Consider the following 19491-nt stretch of genomic DNA (forward strand, 5'->3'; position numbering starts at 1 on the left):
ACTCAGAGATGTGGAGTGACGGTAAAATTATATCACCCCTCACTGTCATTGTCTTTTGCTCATAAAATGACATAAATTGGCACCATTCTTAACACTGTGGCCATAACAACACACAATTATCCATGTAAAAGCATAAAAACTGGAGAGTTCCTGATTTATGTTTGTGATATAACCTGCAGTCTTTGCTTTGGTGGCATGTGCCAGACAGACGATCACTTTGGTCGTTTTAAATCGTAAAATAATTATTAGATGTGCTACAAACGTAGGTCAAATCATTTAGCACTTAATTACCTGGCCAACGCACGGAGTCTGTACACATTTATAAATGTAAGAAAATCAAAAACCTAAATCAAAATGTCAGTGCACCCAAATCCAACACAACGAAATATCATTAATATTCATGCACTATTCAGATATGGGCTTGTAGTGCGGTTGTTTCACGCAACAGTGAGCTGATAGTAACCTTCTTGCAGTTAATGCAATGATGCTTGCCTTTTTTTAATCTCCTGTGGTTAATATTCCAATATTTTGTTCATAGGGAGCTTTTTTTTGCTGCAACCCTGTTAAACAGCTATCTCGTATTGTATTTATCCGTTTCTTTAGACAATATAGGAGGTCCGATTTGACAGTCAAAGACAAAAAAAGATTATTTGATTTTACAAATAAAAGTAGTGTTCACCTTTTGAAATATGGAAGATCGACAGATTGCACATCCAGCGTTGAATCCACAATGGTATTATCATAACAATAGAGCCGAGTGGAGAGGACGGGACGGCCGGAGAAGGAGAAAAAAAATAACCCAAAGGTCCTGCCCGAGGACAAACACAGGAATGAGCACTTCAATTTAGGCTTTGATATTTTGTTGTTGTTTTGTTTTACAATCTAAAGAGAATGAAACCGCAAACCAACACCCGCAACCCAAACATGCAGCCTTAACCTGCCCAGTCAAAGAAACAAAGGTGGAATGTCTCATTTCTCATTTCTAGACGAGATTTCTTTTTTTCTCCTTCTTTTTAATTAGGCCATTTTTTTTAGATCTCTTTGTCTGACGGAAATATTTGTCTGTCAAATCCTTGTTTACGGGCTTCAACTTTTCAAAGCAAGAGGTTTATCAGACAGAAATTTCAATATTTCATTGAACACAGTGTGATTTAAGTATGGGACATCCTAACCGTGTTTGCGCGTCTGACCCGTGATTTATCATAAACAAAATATGGCTATGATATTTGTAAAAATAATCATTCAGGGCCTTTCAGTGTGTCTGTAGCTGTAAGTCCTCTACGGTGAATCACGCTTATTGTGTCGTATTTTGTGGAGGATTTTCACACACTGACCAACAATATTCCTCTAAAAATCCTGTTTCGATTAAATGTTTTTGTCAATATTAACTTTATTTGGACGATTCGTGGCATTTCATTATGTGTTTACGTGTAATCAAACATTTTCCGAGAATTGCTTTCCTTTATATATTTGTTTTTTTACAAGCGGATGTTTAGCTCAATGTTCACTTCAATGTATTGCTGGAATTTTCCAGCCATATACTGTCTATTTTATCAAAAAATATATAATTCAACATTTGAGCTGTAATTTCAATGTTACTCTCCCCCTTGTCTTCTCTACGCGTCCCCGGTAGGCTCCCCCTCCCTCCCTCCCTCTCTCTCTCTCGCGGAATCCTATTGATCCAAACGGGCTAATTAGCGGTGTCTGCGCAATTACGCACATGCGCACTGGGCGTAATCTCAGCCATTTTTTGAAGGAAACTAATTAGCAGGAATAAAGACCCAAGTGTTTTTCCCCCCACAGTGATCAGAACTCATTCTACCTCTGGAGCTCGCACAAACCCCTCCGTCCCCCATCTTCTGTTTACTACAGCCTATATGTAGCTTTAATTACACTGTTGTTTGGTAACAACTTGGACCCCGCTGCTCTCTCTCTCCCTCTCCTCTTTCCCCCCCTCCTGGCTCCGTAGAAACGCAGAGGATCATTCATAAGGAATGAGTGGGCTCTCTCTGCGACTGCTTTCTGGACTACTATACATTCCGCATACGGAGCTTTGTGCCAGAGCCGCTGCAGAAATGTAAGTGTGCCATTTGTTTACGATATTAAAAAGGGTGCCGGGAGGAAGCGGTCCGGCGGCGGGGAGGAGGGAGGGCGCTTGGTCAGCGCAGCGTGCTCATTTCGTGCAAATCTAGCCTTTGTTGATGTGTTTGTGCATCGAGTCACCTGTTACTGGATACCGAACGCGATCGCGCTTGGTTCGGCTGAAATGGCGAGTGGCACGGCGCGGTCCACTGTAAACAAAGGCCGAGGTAGTCTGGAGGCTGAGCGTTGGTCGGCAGCCTGACAACACGGACCAAGACGGGGAGCGAACTATTCAAGTAGCTGTATTGTCAAACAGCCCCGCTGCTGTTGTCCCGGAATAGTGCACAAATGCAGCTTAGTGCTTTTACCTTGACACTGGTGTCGGCTGTATGCGGTCCGGTGGGTTCTCGCGCAAAGCCCCAAGAAGCATGTATCCAGGTCCGGCTGTAAATTTGTCCAAGTCCTAATAAATGACAAAACAAAACGCATTTTCCTAAAGTATGGCTACACAACTCTTGTTTCTGTCTCTTTCTCTCTCCACTTCACACCCCTGTCTCTCCCTTCTCTCTTCTTAACACACACACACACACACACACACACACACACACAAACACAAACACAAACACACACTAAAGATATGGATTAAGGAAACACACTTTTTGTTGGATATTTCGATTTCCTGCACACCTCCATCACAAATATGTACTGTGCATTCAAATGTCCAAACACGTGTGGTGTGCCTGTTAAATTCCAGGTGCTAGGTGTGTGGGTGCTTAATTGACATGATCAGAATCGGTCGGCAGTGCACAACTGGATGTATGCACCTTATGACACACAAATATGTACACACACACACACACACACACACACACACACACACACACACACGCCTTGTTAAATTATGGTTTCCCGCACTTGTGATCGATGGAGAGCCAGGAATGCTTGTATAAATAGTTACATTGCCGATAGACCCGGGTTATTGATTGCAGTGTAAATGAAAATCTTTATCAGATTAGAGACTGTTCTCAGCTGCTGGCAGGCAGACTCAGCCCCTCAGCGCTCTCCGGCAGGACAGTGGACAGCTGCAGTGGGCAAGGGTCCGTGGCCTGTGACATAAACACAGTACATTAAAGCACTATCAGAGTGCCGATATGAGTCATATATCTTTAAGCTGCAGAGAGGGGAGAGGGGGGTGGATGCAGGGGAGAGGGAGAGGAGAGAGGGTGTTGAAGGAGGAGGATGAGGAGGGGGTTGGTTGAAGGAGAAGGTGAAAGGGTACATTAAGGTCTCTCCTTGATTAAAAAAACGGGTCAGTAATGAGATTGTGGGACACCGAGGGAGAGAGATGTATCTTTCTCATCTGGCGTCCATCTGTCAGTCAGAAAGAGAAGAGGAGAGGCCAGATTAAATTTTTTTTAGGACGCTTCTAGTGATGCATGATTGTTTTGGTGAAACATTTTTTTCACAATTCAATTACTGAAGGTTTATTAATAATACATAAGCACAAATTTGTGTATGATGAAATGCCAGCTTGTGATTACAAAAGCTAAGGAAGTGCAGCCTTAACATGTGCGTATTGTTAGGCTTTGTTTTTCAAACACAATACATATTATTGCATTCATGTATATGTATATGGGTGTGTTTGTACCATGCAAGCATTGGGACTCAGGGGACTGGCATTACATTATACACATACAATTGGGACAGGTCAAAATATAATACACTGCTCTACAACATCATTAACTATTGTCTCATATGTTACAAAAATGTCAAGTAGCACATAAAAAATACAAATCACAATGTATACTTGTTGTTCTGTTGAACAAAATAGATTATATTTACCCCCTGTGTTTTTAACTATGTGTCATATAATGGCTTGTGCCTCACATAAAACCTCTGTACTAATGTGAAGCAAAAGATGCAGAGACTGATACACCGGCTTTAGAAACTCTTCTTTTATCCGCTTTTATCTAAGTGTGGCAATTTAGTGGAAGCCCTTTAGCTCAGAAGCATTCAGTTCTTTATTTAATCCTATCCCCTGAGGAATATTATAGACCTCCTGCGTAGCCTTTACCTGCATTCCTCTACCTAGTTTAGTGTTCGTGCTATTGATTTTCCCATTAAGGGCTAACGCTAACCCCTGAGTAACCAGCCTCGGTATTGCGCTCTGTGAAGGCTGTATTGAACAGATGCTATCCAGGGACTCTAATCAATGGCTTCCACTGTTATGCAATATTATTTACATGACTCATGTATTTGATTTCTCCTCTTTTTTTCCTTCCCCTTTCCTCTGTCTCTGTCTGTCCTCCTCCCTTCTGCTTTTTCCTCTGTATCTGAAACACAGGTGGGGTAGCAATGTGCGGCAGCTGTAGCCTCTGGTATGGACAGCGGTGAGGGAGGAGGAGGGGATGGAGGGGGAGGAGAGGAGAGAGATGCTGACCTCAGTCCCCAGGCTTTATCTCTTCCTCTCCTGACCCTGGCGGACTCTTCTGAGCAGGGGTCATCCTCTTTTACCTCAGCCATGGCCCCTGCCAAAGAGCCCCTGACCCTGCTTCAGCAGGAGGAGGGTGCAGAGGGGTCCCAGGCTAGAGAAGAGAGCCAGGGAGGTGAGCAGAAAGAAGGAGGACGGCATTCACGGGAGAATGGAGTACGTCAAAAGCAGGGGATGAAGGAAGACTTCGGGGAGGGATATTTGTCAGGGCAAAGGAAGGAAGAAGGGGAGGTGCATGTACGTGAGGGAGAGGCGTCAGTTACAGGGGGCCTCCGAGCAGCCCTTAGCAGCAGAGGCAGAGAGGAGGAGAAGGAAGAGGAGGAGGCCATCTCAAACCAAAGCCAAACCAAATCCAAATGTTCTTTATTACCTCAACGGAGCCAGCACAGCTCTTCTTCCAGTACTGCAAAGGCCAGTGGCACACTCGACAGCAAAATAGACGCCTCTCCAAAGCCCTCCCCCACTTCTTCACCCTTTCCAAAGCCCTCCCCTTTTCTTGCCACCTCTCCAAAGCACTTCACCAGTCCGTCCTCCTCTTCTGCCCTGTTGTGCGAGACAGAGGTAAATGACATTAAGGGAGATCAGGGCTCGATTTCTGAGTTTCCTCAGAGCTTTAAATCCCAGCAGTCTCCTCTGGCTTTTCCGCTGGCAGGTACGGAGCCTGCCAGCACACTTGCTGAGGATGATGGGCCGGAAGGGGTTTCTCACTCTTCCATTTCCAATGGAGATGGTGCCAAAGCTCCAGAACCAAATGATAACCAGCCGGACACAGAAGTGGACGATGAGAGAGACAAAGATGGAGAACAGAAAGAAGCTGTCCTTAAAAACCTCAACCAAGACCTCTCTTCTAATTCACTGACCAGTCACATGACCATAATGCACTCACGCAATTCCTGCAAGACCCTGAAATGCCCCAAGTGTAACTGGCACTACAAGTCTCAGCATACACTACAAGTCCACATGAAAGAGAAACACCCAGAGACAGAGGGGCATTGTGTGTGTGGCGCCTCTGGGGGGAAGTGTGTGTGTGGCGGCACCACACGAGGTGTGTGCGGATATTGCCATTCGGGGAAACCCCATCCTCGCTTGGCCCGTGGTGAAACCTATGCCTGCGGCTACAAGCCGTACCGCTGTGAGGTGTGTGACTATGCTACCTCATCAAAAGGCAACCTCAGCATACACATGCAGTCGGATAAACACCTTAATAACGTTCAAAATGGGGGACACTCCAATGGTCACATGCACACTCCTCACGTTACCAACAACAGCAGCTCCTCCAACGGTCACACGGTGGATGAGCCGGCATACAAGCTCCCACTCTCCATTCCTACCCCTCCTACACCGCCCGCCAAGCTCACACCACCTGCACACTCCCACTCTCATGGTAAGCGGTGGCGGTGTGATGTGTGCGACTATGAGACCAGCATTGCCCGCAACCTGCGCATACACACCACCAGCGAGAAACACACACATAACATGCTACGGCTCCAGAGAGGCTACTATCTGTCTCATTGCAGGAGCCTCGCTCCACAGCTTAAACACCTACACAACACAGGTGAGTAGTGTGTCTCACCTTCTCCTGTCATCCAAGGTGAAATTGTAAAAGATTTAAACTCTTAAAAATGTTTCTCTCTTTGTTTTAGGCGCTGAGCTCTCCTTGAACATGCGACTAACCAGTCAGCAAGTCGCAGAACAGCCAGTCACCCTTGGGTCTACCCTGACTCCTTCTCCCTCCCCATCTCCCTCTCCCCCTCCAGCCCCATCTCTGTCACCCACTGGACAGCTCTCTCAGGGCATGTTCCAATGCCTTGTCTGCTCCTGTTTTTCATCTGACAGCTTAGAGATTGTGGAGCAGCACTTAAACGCCCCTCGCTCCTTACCCCAGTCTGAGTGGTGCTCCCTGGTTGCCGGTGGCTGCCACTGCAGATTGTGCGGCTACACCACCCCACTGAGGGCTAACTTCTCCTTGCACTGCCAGACTGACAGACACCGCACCCGCTACCAGCTTACAGCTCACCTCCAGGAGGGTGGAGACAGGGGTCAGGAGGGGGTCGCCCTTATTGCTAAGGGAAACCCCGTCCAGCTGAGGTGCAACCTGTGTGACTACGTGACCAGCAGTTTGGAGAAGCTACGGGGACATTCCCTGGGTTCACACCATGAAGCCGGCGTCCGGGTTTACAGAGTCAGTACATTCTCAAAAATAACGTTGGGACCTTTGCGGGCAATTTGTGATTATCACAAGAGGTGTGAGCAACCATAATATTTTTCAAGCATTCTCTACTTTCCATGTCTTTAGTTCCTGCAGCAGTATGATGGTGAGGTGGATGGAGGTTCGTGGCTGTTCCATTGTCTCCTATGCAACCACTCCTCCTCATCGAAACTCCAAGTACTGAAACATAGCCAAACCCCGACCCACCAGCAGAGGGAAGGGCTTTTACAGCTGCAGCCGATGGGTGGAGAGGAGCTGGCAGCCATTTTTACCATCAGGAAAAGCCCTGATGGCGTCACAGGTGAGAAAATGAACTGTGTGGGTGTGTGTGCTCGCTGACATCCGAGCAGCTGTCAGGGGGTTTAGATGAAAAGAGTGAGAAATGAGTAATGGCTGTTGCTGAGTTATTGATTGAGTAAATTGATTAGTCGATACACATCCTTGTTATATCCCCAATCACCCCTGACAACAGCTAACTAGCACCTGCTAATCAATGAACCAATACAAATCCTGCGAACAAGAGTGGGGGAGGTGGAGGCCAGTCAGCAGTCTGTGTAAAATAAAACAGTGAATTTACATTGTCTGTAGTGAGAGTGAACTGCCAACTCCCAGCATCCAAAATGAATGGTTCAACGCTGTAGTTTTAAATTAAGTCCATCCCGCGATTTGCGTCTGTGTGGATTAAGACTTATTAAGGGTGAACTGATGTGTTGTAGGTCCATATTACCTCTACTCCACTTCTGAGGAGAATCTAATGGAGAATCAATACTTGATAAGTAGTGAATTGAGGCAAGGAAGTGTGAGGTGTGGTCAAAAGACATTGGTCTTTTTGAAAGATGCCATCTGGAGGATGATATAAACTGCAATTAGCCTGATACAGGAGTTTGTGAGAACATTTTGTATCAAGCATTGTGTATGCATAACGTAAGTATTTGTCTTGTCCCCTCCCAGGAGAACTCAGTGAGGATATGGAAACTTCCAGCAAGACCACCACTGGTCTTTTGGAAACCAAAGACACATGTAACTTGGGAGCGCAGCAGACTTCTGAGGAGAAAGGTATGGCTGCTTCTGCTGTACATGTTAACACACGCTACAACATACAAATCAAATGATATTGTGATAATATATTGTATTATATACTTAGTAAATATTAATCTAAATTGTGTTCATGCTAATTTTTACTTGAAGAAGAAACTAGGGGGGAGGAAAGAGAAAAGAGGGAGTCATTACCCTCAGTCAAGCGTCCATCCTCTGGATGCGGGGAAATGGAGAACTCCATCGAAACCAAACGCCCCAGAATACACCAGCAAAATGAGAACCAGCAGGTGAGCTGATGACACACATTTTAATAATTCAAATATGTCCACGTGCAAATTAAATTTAACAATACACGACCAGAAGATATGGCAGTCGCTTGTGTAATCCCACAAACCCACACACACCTATGCTTGCTTGTTGCATTCAAATAAAGATTTATTTATTTTTTTTAAAATTTTTTATCTCTCTCTTCTTTTCTCTCTACACAGACTGTCCAGTGCCCTTTGTGCCAGGTTAAAGTCCCATACACTCACATTCGGCAGCATCTCTCACATGTGCACAGTGTGGCACAAGACTGTGTGGACAAGCTCATCAGCACAGTAAGTGTACGTGTATGCAAGTGTATATTTGTTGTATTTGTGTTCGTCAAGAAGCAAAAAAAAGAAAAAAGAGAGAGAAGGCAAAGCAATGGGGGATGGGGGAGAATGAAATGTAGGGAGACAATTCCATTAAGAAGGCACCAGAGAGCGAGGCAGTGCTTTTTTTAATGCATGTTTAAGTAGCTCCTCGCTATCATCTTTGATGCAGCCGTGCATTCTGTATGTGTATGTGTATGTGCGTCTTTTAGAGTGGAAGAGAGAGGGTTTGACTGGGTGTGTGAGGGAAAAGCCAGTCTTTCTATAATGCATGTTTAAGTAGCCCTCTATTACCAGAAGTGCAGTCAAGCTAAAAAGGGGCCCCCATGCTTTTTACTGTGTCTCTCCAACTAACAAAGACTGGTCATCTATCCACATCACCATCCTCCATCTCCCTGGCCCGTATGCTAAGTGGCCTTTGTCTCTTGCTCTCTTCGCCTCCACTTCACTGACTGCTTTTCACCCTTTCTCCCCTTTGCTGTCCCTCCCTCCCCCTCCAGCGACTCCTATCATTCCTATTCTGCAATCTCTGTCCCTGCCCCTCCCTTTCTGTCTTTCCCGAGCTCTCTCTCAATTTCTTATGAGTTACCCCTCCCTTACCCAAGCTCTCTCCGAAACAGTTTTTTTTGTTCATTGCCCCATACTTCCTCCCACCCTCTTCCTGCTCTGTCTCTTTTTCATATTCTACACCCCCCCCCCAAACCATCATCCTACCTCCTTCCCCTCTTACCCCTCCCTCACTCTCTCTGATAGTAATTGAGGTTCATTAATTCAGACTGAGGTGATGATGGCCATTATGTACCTTGCTTTCCAATTACGCTCTCTAGATTAAGCCTGACCTTCAGTTTTCTCTGCAGCGTGTGTGTGTGTGTGTGTGCGTCTGTGTGTGCGTGTGGGCGTGCATGCTTGTTCCTCTTTCTCTCTTATGAAGCTGTTATGCAGAGAAAACTCTTGTCATGTAAATCTCATCTTTCGTTGTCCATCCTCTCCTTAGGGTAGCTAGCCGCTCACATACAGTAGATAGAGTATTTGCTCTCAGCGCTTGAAGCTGTGGAGATGGAGGTTTTCTAAAAAGAAGAATGATTTTAAATGAATTCATTATTCACCTCAGTAAAGTTTTATTAAACCCTTGGGGCATGTTGAAGGGTGTCGTAGGAGCTGAAGGGCAAACCCACATATCTCTACCATATACACTTATTACCAAATTGATGCGCCTAGCTGCCTATACTGCTTTGCAGGCAACTGCAAGATGTAATAACACACAGATTCACACGTTAATGTTTTATGATATTAGGAAAGGGAGCGCAGGCACTCCATGTTTATACATCTTGATATTTGCTTGCTATTATGCCATACAATTAAACATGTTTTATTCATAATGTTGGATTAGGAAAATATGGTGATCTTTTATTCTGAATTCTGATTGTAACTGCAATGGAATTAAAAAAAGAGAGGAAAGGAAGAAACCAAGAAAGACAAACATTGACAGACCATTACATTTTCTTTCTTCCAGGCCACATCATCCATGGAACAACCGCAGCCACAACTGGAGACAGAACTACCGACAGAATCGTGCACAGATGATACTCAGAAAAATAAAACTGCCAAGAATAACAATGAAAATTGTTCCCATACTGCTGATTCCATGGCCTCCATTGATTCACAGAAAAATAAAGGTTGGTTAACATGCATGAAAAAACTGACCCCAATTAAGGTATTAATTAAATAATCATAAATATTTCCAAAAGAACACTTCTAAAAAAAAACTCACAATCACAAAAACTGTGCGTTTTTCAGGCATTTCAGTGGAAAACACTGAGGGAGATGTAGCCGCACCCAAAGATGTCACAGCTCTACTTACCCCACCCCTAGAAGAAAACACCACTCACCCTTCCAATGGCAGACTGGCTCCTCAGTCCCCAACTCAAATCCCCCCCTCCTCACCACCCAACTCCCCACCTAGCGATCCCCCTTCCCTCTCTGATCGCCATGGTTACCGGTTCCGTTGCAGCAGGTGCAGCCTGGCGTTCCCCACTCAGGAGAAGCTTCAGCTGCACTGGCAGTACCATGCCATGAGGGCGGCGACAGAGTGCCCCCTCTGTTCTAGACAATGCCGTAGTCAGGAGGCCCTGCAGCGACACATGCAGAACACACACTCACAACTGGACAACACACAGGGGCAGAATACACTCCTACCGCTTCACACTGCTCAATACATGGAGAATAGTAAGAGTTCTGTTCAGCAAGAGTTTAATTTATCACCTCAAGTGGGTCAAGAGGCAGGAGAGGGTGAGGACGATGATATAGAAGAAGAAGAACTAAGCATGGAGGAGAAGGAGGAACAAAAAGAAGAAGCTAAAATTAAGGAAAAGGGCATGGTAACTGAAGATGGTGGAGGTGTGGAGGATTTAACTGAGCCAGAGAAAGGGTCACATGAGGAGATGATTATAGAAACAAGTTCCAGCTCTCTTGTCAAAAAGTGCTCTAACCCCACAATGGACCGCTATCTGGATCCATCCAGGCCCTATAAATGCACCATATGTTCAGAGTCTTTTACTCAGAAAACCATCCTCCTGGTCCATTTTAACTCGGTGTCCCACCTCCACAGGGCCAGACGAGCCCTGCAGGACTCTGGAACAGGTGCTGCTGCCGCTGAGGCTCCTCGTGGCCCAGACTCTAGACCCTATCGCTGCAGACTGTGTGGAGTAGGCTATAGCCAGAGCTCCACGCTGGACATACATCTTCGCTCTGTCCTTCATCAGACGAGAGCTCGTGCTGCCCAGAACCCAGCTCCACAAACCCCAGCATCTAGTGTAGCTGTTCCACTGACGGCCCCTACTACTGCTACTCACCCTGCTGCCACCAGAGAAGAAATATCCAAGAGTTTACCTTTCACCAAGAGGTTAGATTTAGCAAGCTCTTCAGTGTCTTCGCTATTAGAATTTGGCTTACCAACCAAGGTCCAACAAACCCTCTCTAACCCAACTGACAGCCAGAAGACGAAAAAGAAAGTGGCAGAGCTTCTAGCATCACGAAACCAGCTAATTCTGATACAACAGCAGCAGTTAGCCCAGGCTCAGGCACAAGCCCAAGCCCAGTTACAACAACAAACAGCTCTGCTCCAGTCCCAGATGTTACAGCACCTTTCCTTTGGGCAAGAGAATCTCCTTAAACACTTCTCCCTTGCTCCAGAAAACTTGATCGCTCTGCAGCAACAACTTCTCCTGCCGTTTTACTTGTCAGGAGACATGAAACTTGACATGGGCCTAGAACTTGGTCAGTTTGCATCTGCCAACTCCATCCCAACAGAATATGTTAAGGCTGAAGAAAGAACTGAGTCCCCACCTCAAACCGATGAGAGACAAACCCAGAAACAAAGTTCAAACTCAGCTGTTAGCCAGTTTAAGGATCACGTACAGTGTGAGATGAAGGTTGAAGCAGTCTGCAGTGGATCCTCCATTAACCAGAGAGAAAGAGAACACAAAAATACATGTCTTGAGCAAGAAAAAGAAGAAATTCACGATTCTACTTTTAAAAATGAGAATCACAAGGAGGAAAGTGATTCCCCCTCATTTAATCTTCTTGAATTGCAGTGTCCTCCTCCCCGAGTGCCCTATGCTGCTGCAAATGGGGAGCCCCTTAGGGCCTTACTGCAGAGTTATGGCTATGAATTGGCAATGCAATATTTACAAAGTAGACACAGACACCAGCAGCAGATCACAACTCAAATGATACCTGCTGAACAACAGTGTTCTGATCTCATTAAGATGGTAGTGTGCTTAGAGAAGGAAAGAGAGGAGATTAGTGAAATAGGGGATAGTAAGATGGGGGGTTGTAACAAGGATAACAAAGAAGTATTGGTTAATGGTGAGAGAGATAGCTTGCCACCACAGAAAAAACCGAACAAAGTTGAAGGATCAGCAAAGGAAGGGAAAACATGCTGCACAGGAGGAGAAAAATGTAAAGACTGTGGCAAGTTATTTTCAGATGCCTTGATTTTAAAAAGCCACCAAGAACACATTCACAGGATGCTATTTCCCACTGCTGCACTGGAGACGTTTTCCAGAAAATACAGGCTGCAGTATGACCAGATGTACCCCCTCACACAGTCTAAATTTGGGGAGAATTCCACTACTTGCCCCCAAGCTGCAGTCACAACCCCAGCCCCATCCATGGAATCAGAAGCACCAGTAGAGCCAGTTAAACCTCAAGTTAAAACCATTGCACTCTCACCTGTGCCCTCAGTTCCAGATCTTGTAACTAAAACATCCCCTACAGCTACGGACCTACCAGCAACTGCCCCTTCGGCTTCTTCACCTCCATCTCCCTTGCAACCTCAAGAATTTTCACAACAGGAGGCATCCATCCCAGGTACATCTGCTTCAGCTACTTCTCAAACCACATCCCCAGCTAAGTCCATACCCCTTCCCTTACCTAAAAAACCTATGCTCTCTCTGCCCTTGCCCCACCTTTCTATACCCCCACTGCCTTTACCTAAGCTTCCTCTACCCCCCATTCCTTTCCCCATGGAGCTACCTCTCCTTCCCCCAGTTATGATGCAGTCTGTGGCTCTCCAGACCCAACCTTGGTTAGACGCAAGTGTGAATCCTGAACTGGCAAAACTTTACCAATCCCAACTCAAGCCAGCACTGCTGGGGCAACCACCACAGCTTAGTCCAGCTTTGTTAAGTCAGACTCCACAACTCAGTCCTGCATTGCTAGGTCAACCATCCCAACATAGCCCAATCCAAACAGGACCGCAACCTCCAGTCAGCCCAACAATACTTGAACAGCAGCAGGGTAAGAGAACACGAACCCGAATCTCTGAGGAGCAACTGACTGTTCTGAGGAGACACTTTGATATTAACAGCCTCCCCAGTGATGAAGACACCAACAAAATGTCTGCTCTGTCTGGTCTGCCTTACAAAGTCATCAAGCACTGGTTCCGCAACACCCTATTTAAAGAGCGCCAGAGAGACAAGGATTCCCCTTATAATTTTAATAATCCCCCAACCACATCCCTAGAGGAGTGCAGAGAGGAAGTAGCACACAACCAAGCTCTGACACTTTCTCCATGTTCACTGTCCCCAAGCCTCCCAGCCAACATCTCCCCACAGCACCAAACAACTGATCTCCAGAGAGGAGAGCCCCATAGGGGTCGACGCTCTTCTCGAACCCGCTTCACAGAGCAACAGCTGGAGGCCCTGCAGGGGGTGTTTGAGGCCACTCCCTACCCCAGAGAGGAAGAATATGACAGATTATCTGCACTGTTGTCTCTCCCGAACAGAGTCATTGTTGTATGGTTCCAAAATGCTAGACAGAGGGCTCGCAAATATCAAGACCGGGGGACAGATGATGGATTGGAGGGGAAGAACCAGCCTGACAACATTCACAGACAGAAAAATGGATGCTTTAAGAATGATGATAATGATAATGAGGATAACAGCTTTGGGGATGAAGGACACGGTGACTCTCAGAACGAAAACTCCATGGATCTGACTTATGAATATTACACACATCCTGACTCACCTGTCCTTGATTCTTCCACTGACTGCACAGAAAGTAAGCATCAAACAGTAAAAAGAGAACCAACACCTGTAACCATGAAACAAGAAGATAAAACGATCTCGCCTCATGCTGACAAGTCTCCAGCTCTGGTTCAAACTCAAAATGGAATTTCAGATGCTGACATGCAGCAGAAGGAAATTGTTACAGTGATGAAAATGGGCTCCTCTTTAAAACTCGAGACCAAGCAGCTGCCAGAAAATACTCTAGAAAGATCCCAGCCTTACTCCTCCTCTTCTTCACAAAATACAATACCCACTTTCCAGTCTATGTCTCAGTCCAGCCAGGGGGATAGACAAAGTCATTCTTCTGATCAAGCTTGTGAAAAGCCTGTTGATCCATCTCCCAGCCTCCCTTCTGCTCCAGTGTCTGAAACAAGCCACACACGACTGTCTGATTCCACATCTGGCCTATCCACAGAAACTCAGCCACAAAACCAGCTGCAACTCCAAACCCAGGCTCAGTTCCAGTGCAGTGTCTGTCCACTGTCCTTACCATCATTCCAGCTGTGGCAAGAGCATCAGACCAGGCACCTCCTGGCAGCTCAGTCCCAGGTACAACTCCTCCACTCTGGCTTCACAGACCGAACCATGCCTTACATGATGTTCCACCCCAACCACACCCTGATGGCCAGTCAAATGCTTTCAGGTGCTATGTCCCAGATTCACCCTAATCCCACACATTCTATGATTTCACATTTAAACAGCATACAAATTAAGAACACACTCTCTGATCATGCAAGTAATAACCTCAACAGCCTCTCTCAAAGTTCCCTGACACCTACCAAACAGAGTACAAAGCTTATATCAGAAACCAGTTTTGAAGTCCAGAGGGGTGGTAGAGACATGGAGGAGGAGCACAGAAGGGATAAGCGTCAGAGAACCACCATCACCCCAGAGCAACTTGAAGTGTTGTATCAGCGCTACAGCTTGGACTCAAACCCCACCAGAGGAGTCCTGGAAAGCATTGCACGAGATGTGGGCCTAACAAGACGTGTGGTTCAGGTATTTATTTGCTGTATTTGAATACATTTGAATGTTTTCGAGAGAGAGGGGGAAAGACATTATGCTGCTGAGTGTTCCAGATTTAAAAATATTGATTTTTACTTCACAGGTCTGGTTCCAGAATACACGAGCCAGAGAGAGAAAAGGACAGTTCCGGTCAATGGGGCCAGGATCCAGCTTCAGCTTGGGTTTGAACCACCTGCGCTGCCCATTCTGCAGGGCTCTGTTCAAGGTTAAGAGTGCTCTGGATGCCCATATGAGATCACGTCACTGGGCAGAGGCTGAAAGAGCAGGCTACAACTTATCAACTGGGCAGATGGGGATGACTGTGTCGTCTGTCATGGACAGACCAGGCCCATCACTCTCCTCCAACCCTATCCCAAACTATGGCTATGTCATCAGCAACAAAGAGTTAACTGGGAACCCAGCTGTGACCTCTTTGTCTTTAACCACTGATCTGAACAACCAAGAGGAGGATGATGACTATGAGGAAGATGATGAAGAGTACCCATGTGAGGAGGGTTCCAGTATGGCTGACCAAGCGTCTCCTAGTCCTGAGGGATCTGGGGGTCCAAGCTCTGATTGGGGTGAGACACAAACTTTGCAGCAACACCACCACCACCATCATCAGCAGCAGCGCCAGAGGACACAGATGAGCCACTTCCAGGTACTGCAGCTCAGAGACTTCTACAGGAGCCATCGTACACCCAACCGACACGAGTGCGAGGCACTGGGCCAGGAATTGGGACTGCCTCACCGCGTGGTGCAGGTAAATGGTTTGAATAATGAAGAGTTAATAAAATGAAATGTACAAATGTTCAAATAGCTTATATTGATTCATTTGTTTTACAGGTGTGGTTCCAGAATGCCAGAGCCAAGGAGAAGAGGGCCAGGAGCCTAAGCTCTGACTCTGCAGAGAGGGAGCAGTCCGAGCTGTCCGCAGGGGCAGGGGAGAGAGACAGAGCTTAAAGAGGAAGACCAAGGTCCCTTTGCTTCCTGCTTTTTTTCCCCCAAAACCCGTCCTGCATTTGCTGTCAACCTCTTAATATAAACCATGTCCACTCTGCTGCCAAACCTGTTACCTGAACACCCCAAAGATGCAGAGCCACAGTGGCCCAAAGAGAAACTCTGAACTGAAAGTAGGGATCCCAAACAAAGTCCTCTCTACCACAGCTTTCTTCTTTTCATATTGTTCTTAAACTTCTTCCCTGGTCTGTCCTTTCCTGTTGAAAAGAGCTCCTCTCCCTATTCTGTCAGACAGCTTGCAACAACCAAACACCACCTTGATAAAAACCAACCAGATGCCACAGAGGCCAAAGAGCATTCTCCAAGTATGTGACCTCACTGCCCAGCTAGACCTGCAGTCTACCTCTCAGTCTGCATGACAGACTCACTGTGGGTCCTCCACCAGACTGTGCTAGATGACTAGCTGTGTAGCATGTAGCGCCAGTCTGTACAAGACTGGAAAAGAAATTGTCAAAGAGATTTTAGTGTAAATAGAGAGCTCCAAAAGATAAACTTGAAGAAAAAACAAAGCAGTTAACAGTGGATGAAGACGGAGGAGAAGAAGAAAAAAAAAAAGGAAAAAATCCTTGAAATACACGGAGGTATTCGCATAGAGCTTTTGTAAAGACTGACTCAGATTCCAAAGCTCGTAACCAAAATTTTACATGTCTGTGGATTTAGTTTCAACATGTTTGTTTTCAATAACAAACTGCAGAGCTGACGTCTGTACGGTGAAGGGGTGAGAGCTGCAGCTGGCATACGTAAGCGGAGTACTAATAGACTGATACCGTGCTAGGATGCAGCCTCACCCTCCACAAACCAATGATGAGTCTTCTGTTGTACATGTTCACCTTCTATGTTCCTTTAGTGGATAACAGCCCAAATAGCACAGAACGTAAAGGCCAGTTTGTCCTGAAAGGGGCAAACTATTTTTATAGCACTCAAACCATTATGCTGTATATGAAAACTTTAACCAAACTCAAATTTACATTGTGTGTGTTTAGTAATAGTTTCTTAATATAAATCTTATGGATCGAGATAAACTGTCTTGCTCCGATATAATAGTGTCATGATTATGAAAAGATTATGACAGCTTTGATATGTTCAGGCAAGGTGACTTACTGCCTTTCCGTTCTATTTGAATATACCAATGGCTTACCAATGTTATGTGATTAATGTAAAGCTTTCTATGCTCAGGTCAACAGCTCAACATGGCTCAGCTTCAAATGTAATCTTAATACTGTATTTTTCTGTTTGTAAAACAGAAGAAGCATGGTTTAACCTTGGACTAAGTATTACAAGATATCTACAAAAACATCTCTGAATTTCAAAGATCTGAGCTTTTCACCTTTGAGTATTAGATTGTTACAAAAACCTTATTGAGACTAAAGTGTTTAATAGTGTGAGGGGTAAATGTACAGTATTTAGCTTTTGTATGGTTGACTCAAGACTTCATTGGATGTTTGAGACATAGCTCCCTTTTCCACTTACAGATGGGGGAGCTACTGCGCAAAGCTGAGAAAAAAAAACTTTGGATGTTACTGATGTTATTTTTGTACACTTAATTTATTTTCCCTCTCTCTCCTCCCCCTACATGCTTTCCTCTTTTTCTCTTTACCTTTCTTCTTCTGTTCATTTGCAACCAGTCCTTATTCTAACTGTAATAATGATAATATAACAATAATAGCTAAACAATAATTAATGCTTTAAGACAAAAATCCAAAGACGTGATAATACTTTAACCATATGACCTACAAAAATAAGCGCTACTGTTTACTTGACGATGTACTGCTGTTTTTAAAGAAGGAAGGAGTCCCTATATCTAAGCTACTGTTTTCTGCCTCTCATAAGCACACTGGAGACTGTAACCAAAACCCCAAACTAGAGCCATGGCAGTCTGTAATATAGCGGTTAAAGAGTTTTACTTCTCTTGAGAAACGTTGCAGTTTATTTTTCTTTCTTTTTTTACCATAGTGTTGAACTTCAGCCCTTAAGGATGTCCAGTTTGCTGCTAATGTACTGTAGTTTTGAACAATACTGTAGAAGATGCATGCTCTGATCGCTTTACCACTAGGCTTTAATGACTACAAACTGTAATGGTACCTGTGATGCTGTTGATAAACTGCTCCTCTGTTTCTCTGTTGAAAATGAATGGATATGTGGGGCTCAATTCCATCAAGTTTGTTTTCAGTATCCTCTTAATTACCCACACTAAATACAAGATTTTTTTCAACCTTCCAGTGTAAGAGAAACCTGCTTGGGGCATTCATTTCTAAATACTTATGGTGATACTGCATAGCAATTTGAAGGAGTTCAGCCCCAAACCTTACACTGGTATGGTGTCAGTCTTTCTGTGTTGCAATGTCTCCAGTCCATTTGTCCAGCAAAACTTTGCTGAACTCAGACTGACATCACAGCCAACCTTCCAAAGGATGCGGACTGACTGATGACGCTGTCATGTTTTGTTCTTAAACTAACCAATGTTTACGACAATACCAATGAGCTTTCTTCTGTACAGAAATGTGCATTCCAAATACCACAAAGGCAGTTTTTTTGTAATACTGATTATTTTAAATTTTTATTTCATATTTCTCATATTCTCTTGAACTTAGTGACTGTAAGATGTACATATTGGGGTCCTCTATGGTGAAGGGACTCTGTGATCCTTACTGTAGGTAAAAGTATTCTTTTCATTTTTCCTGGATATGTTGTTGCCATAGTGATGACCAAAAAGATACCTGTGATGTGCACCTGTCCTTATGTCCTGCTCCAGTGGTTTAGTGTGTCTCTATTCTCTCCTTCCCCAGTTGTCCCTTACTGGTGTGTGTTTCTCTTCCTTTCCTTCCCCATACTCCACTGAGCTAAATAAAGTCTGCTTTGGTGCACGCCTTGGTGTCATCCCTTTGGTGTAACCGAGAGAAGCCATTTTGTGAATGTTGTGGTATGCGAGGGTGTCTGCGTGTTAGATACTCATTTCATATTCCAGGTTGTATTTTTTGATTTTAGTGTGTGTGGCTGAAAAGGTTTTGATGTGCAACCGTCTGTGTGTAACACGGCTGTGTGTGTAAGGCGTTTGGTGAATGGAGCCGTGACCTCTGGGGTCACTTCATTAATTACATCTGTGACATTCAGCCAGATGAGTTTCCTTTGTGACTAAATGATATGATGAATATTAACGACCTTGGATGAATTACACTGCTGCTCCTGCTGCTGCTGATGATGATAATGTGTTTTACGACTCCAGGAGAGAGGGGAGGAAAATTGCACACTACAGCACATTTAGGACATGCAGATTTTCATACGCAACATTTCAAAGACCACAGCGTAGGTTGGTTGAGCGGTTTTTATTATTTTGTTCTTTTTTTGTATTAATCTTCCCACTGGTTCGTGAGACGACCTGCCTGAGACCCCGAAAAAAGTTGAACCAACACAGGAATGTGTGTTCTTTCAGGGCCTCCAGTA

At 45.0% G+C, this 19491-nt stretch overlaps 1 protein-coding gene and 1 long non-coding RNA gene across 3 annotated transcripts in view; one reads left to right on the forward strand and one right to left on the reverse strand.

Moving 5' to 3' along the window:
* LOC118314994 overlaps positions 1-19491 on the reverse strand; it is a 31533-nt gene that overhangs the window by 3016 nt on the left and 9026 nt on the right. The window contains exon 3 of the long non-coding RNA XR_004794778.2: positions 2451-2545. This is a non-coding gene — a long non-coding RNA (uncharacterized LOC118314994). The remainder of the gene's footprint in view (positions 1-2450; positions 2546-19491) is intronic.
* LOC118314988 (zinc finger homeobox protein 3-like) lies at positions 1741-18914 on the forward strand. Of its 2 annotated transcripts, none has more exons than XM_047333378.1 (11): positions 1741-2077; positions 4427-6128; positions 6217-6755; positions 6870-7083; positions 7734-7838; positions 7971-8107; positions 8309-8425; positions 9969-10131; positions 10253-15024; positions 15134-15793; positions 15877-18914. In XM_047333378.1, the coding sequence occupies exons 2-11, from the start codon at positions 4463-4465 to the stop codon at positions 15991-15993; spliced, it is 8490 nt and encodes a 2829-aa protein (XP_047189334.1). In that variant the 5' UTR covers positions 1741-2077; positions 4427-4462; the 3' UTR covers positions 15994-18914. The 2 variants fall into 2 exon arrangements, with proteins under 2 accessions (XP_047189334.1, XP_035497735.2); XM_035641842.2 differs by having other exon boundaries at positions 8309-8419.

The sequence above is a fragment of the Scophthalmus maximus genome, chromosome 7 (assembly GCF_022379125.1).
Source record: "Scophthalmus maximus strain ysfricsl-2021 chromosome 7, ASM2237912v1, whole genome shotgun sequence".
NCBI lineage: Eukaryota > Metazoa > Chordata > Actinopteri > Pleuronectiformes > Scophthalmidae > Scophthalmus > Scophthalmus maximus.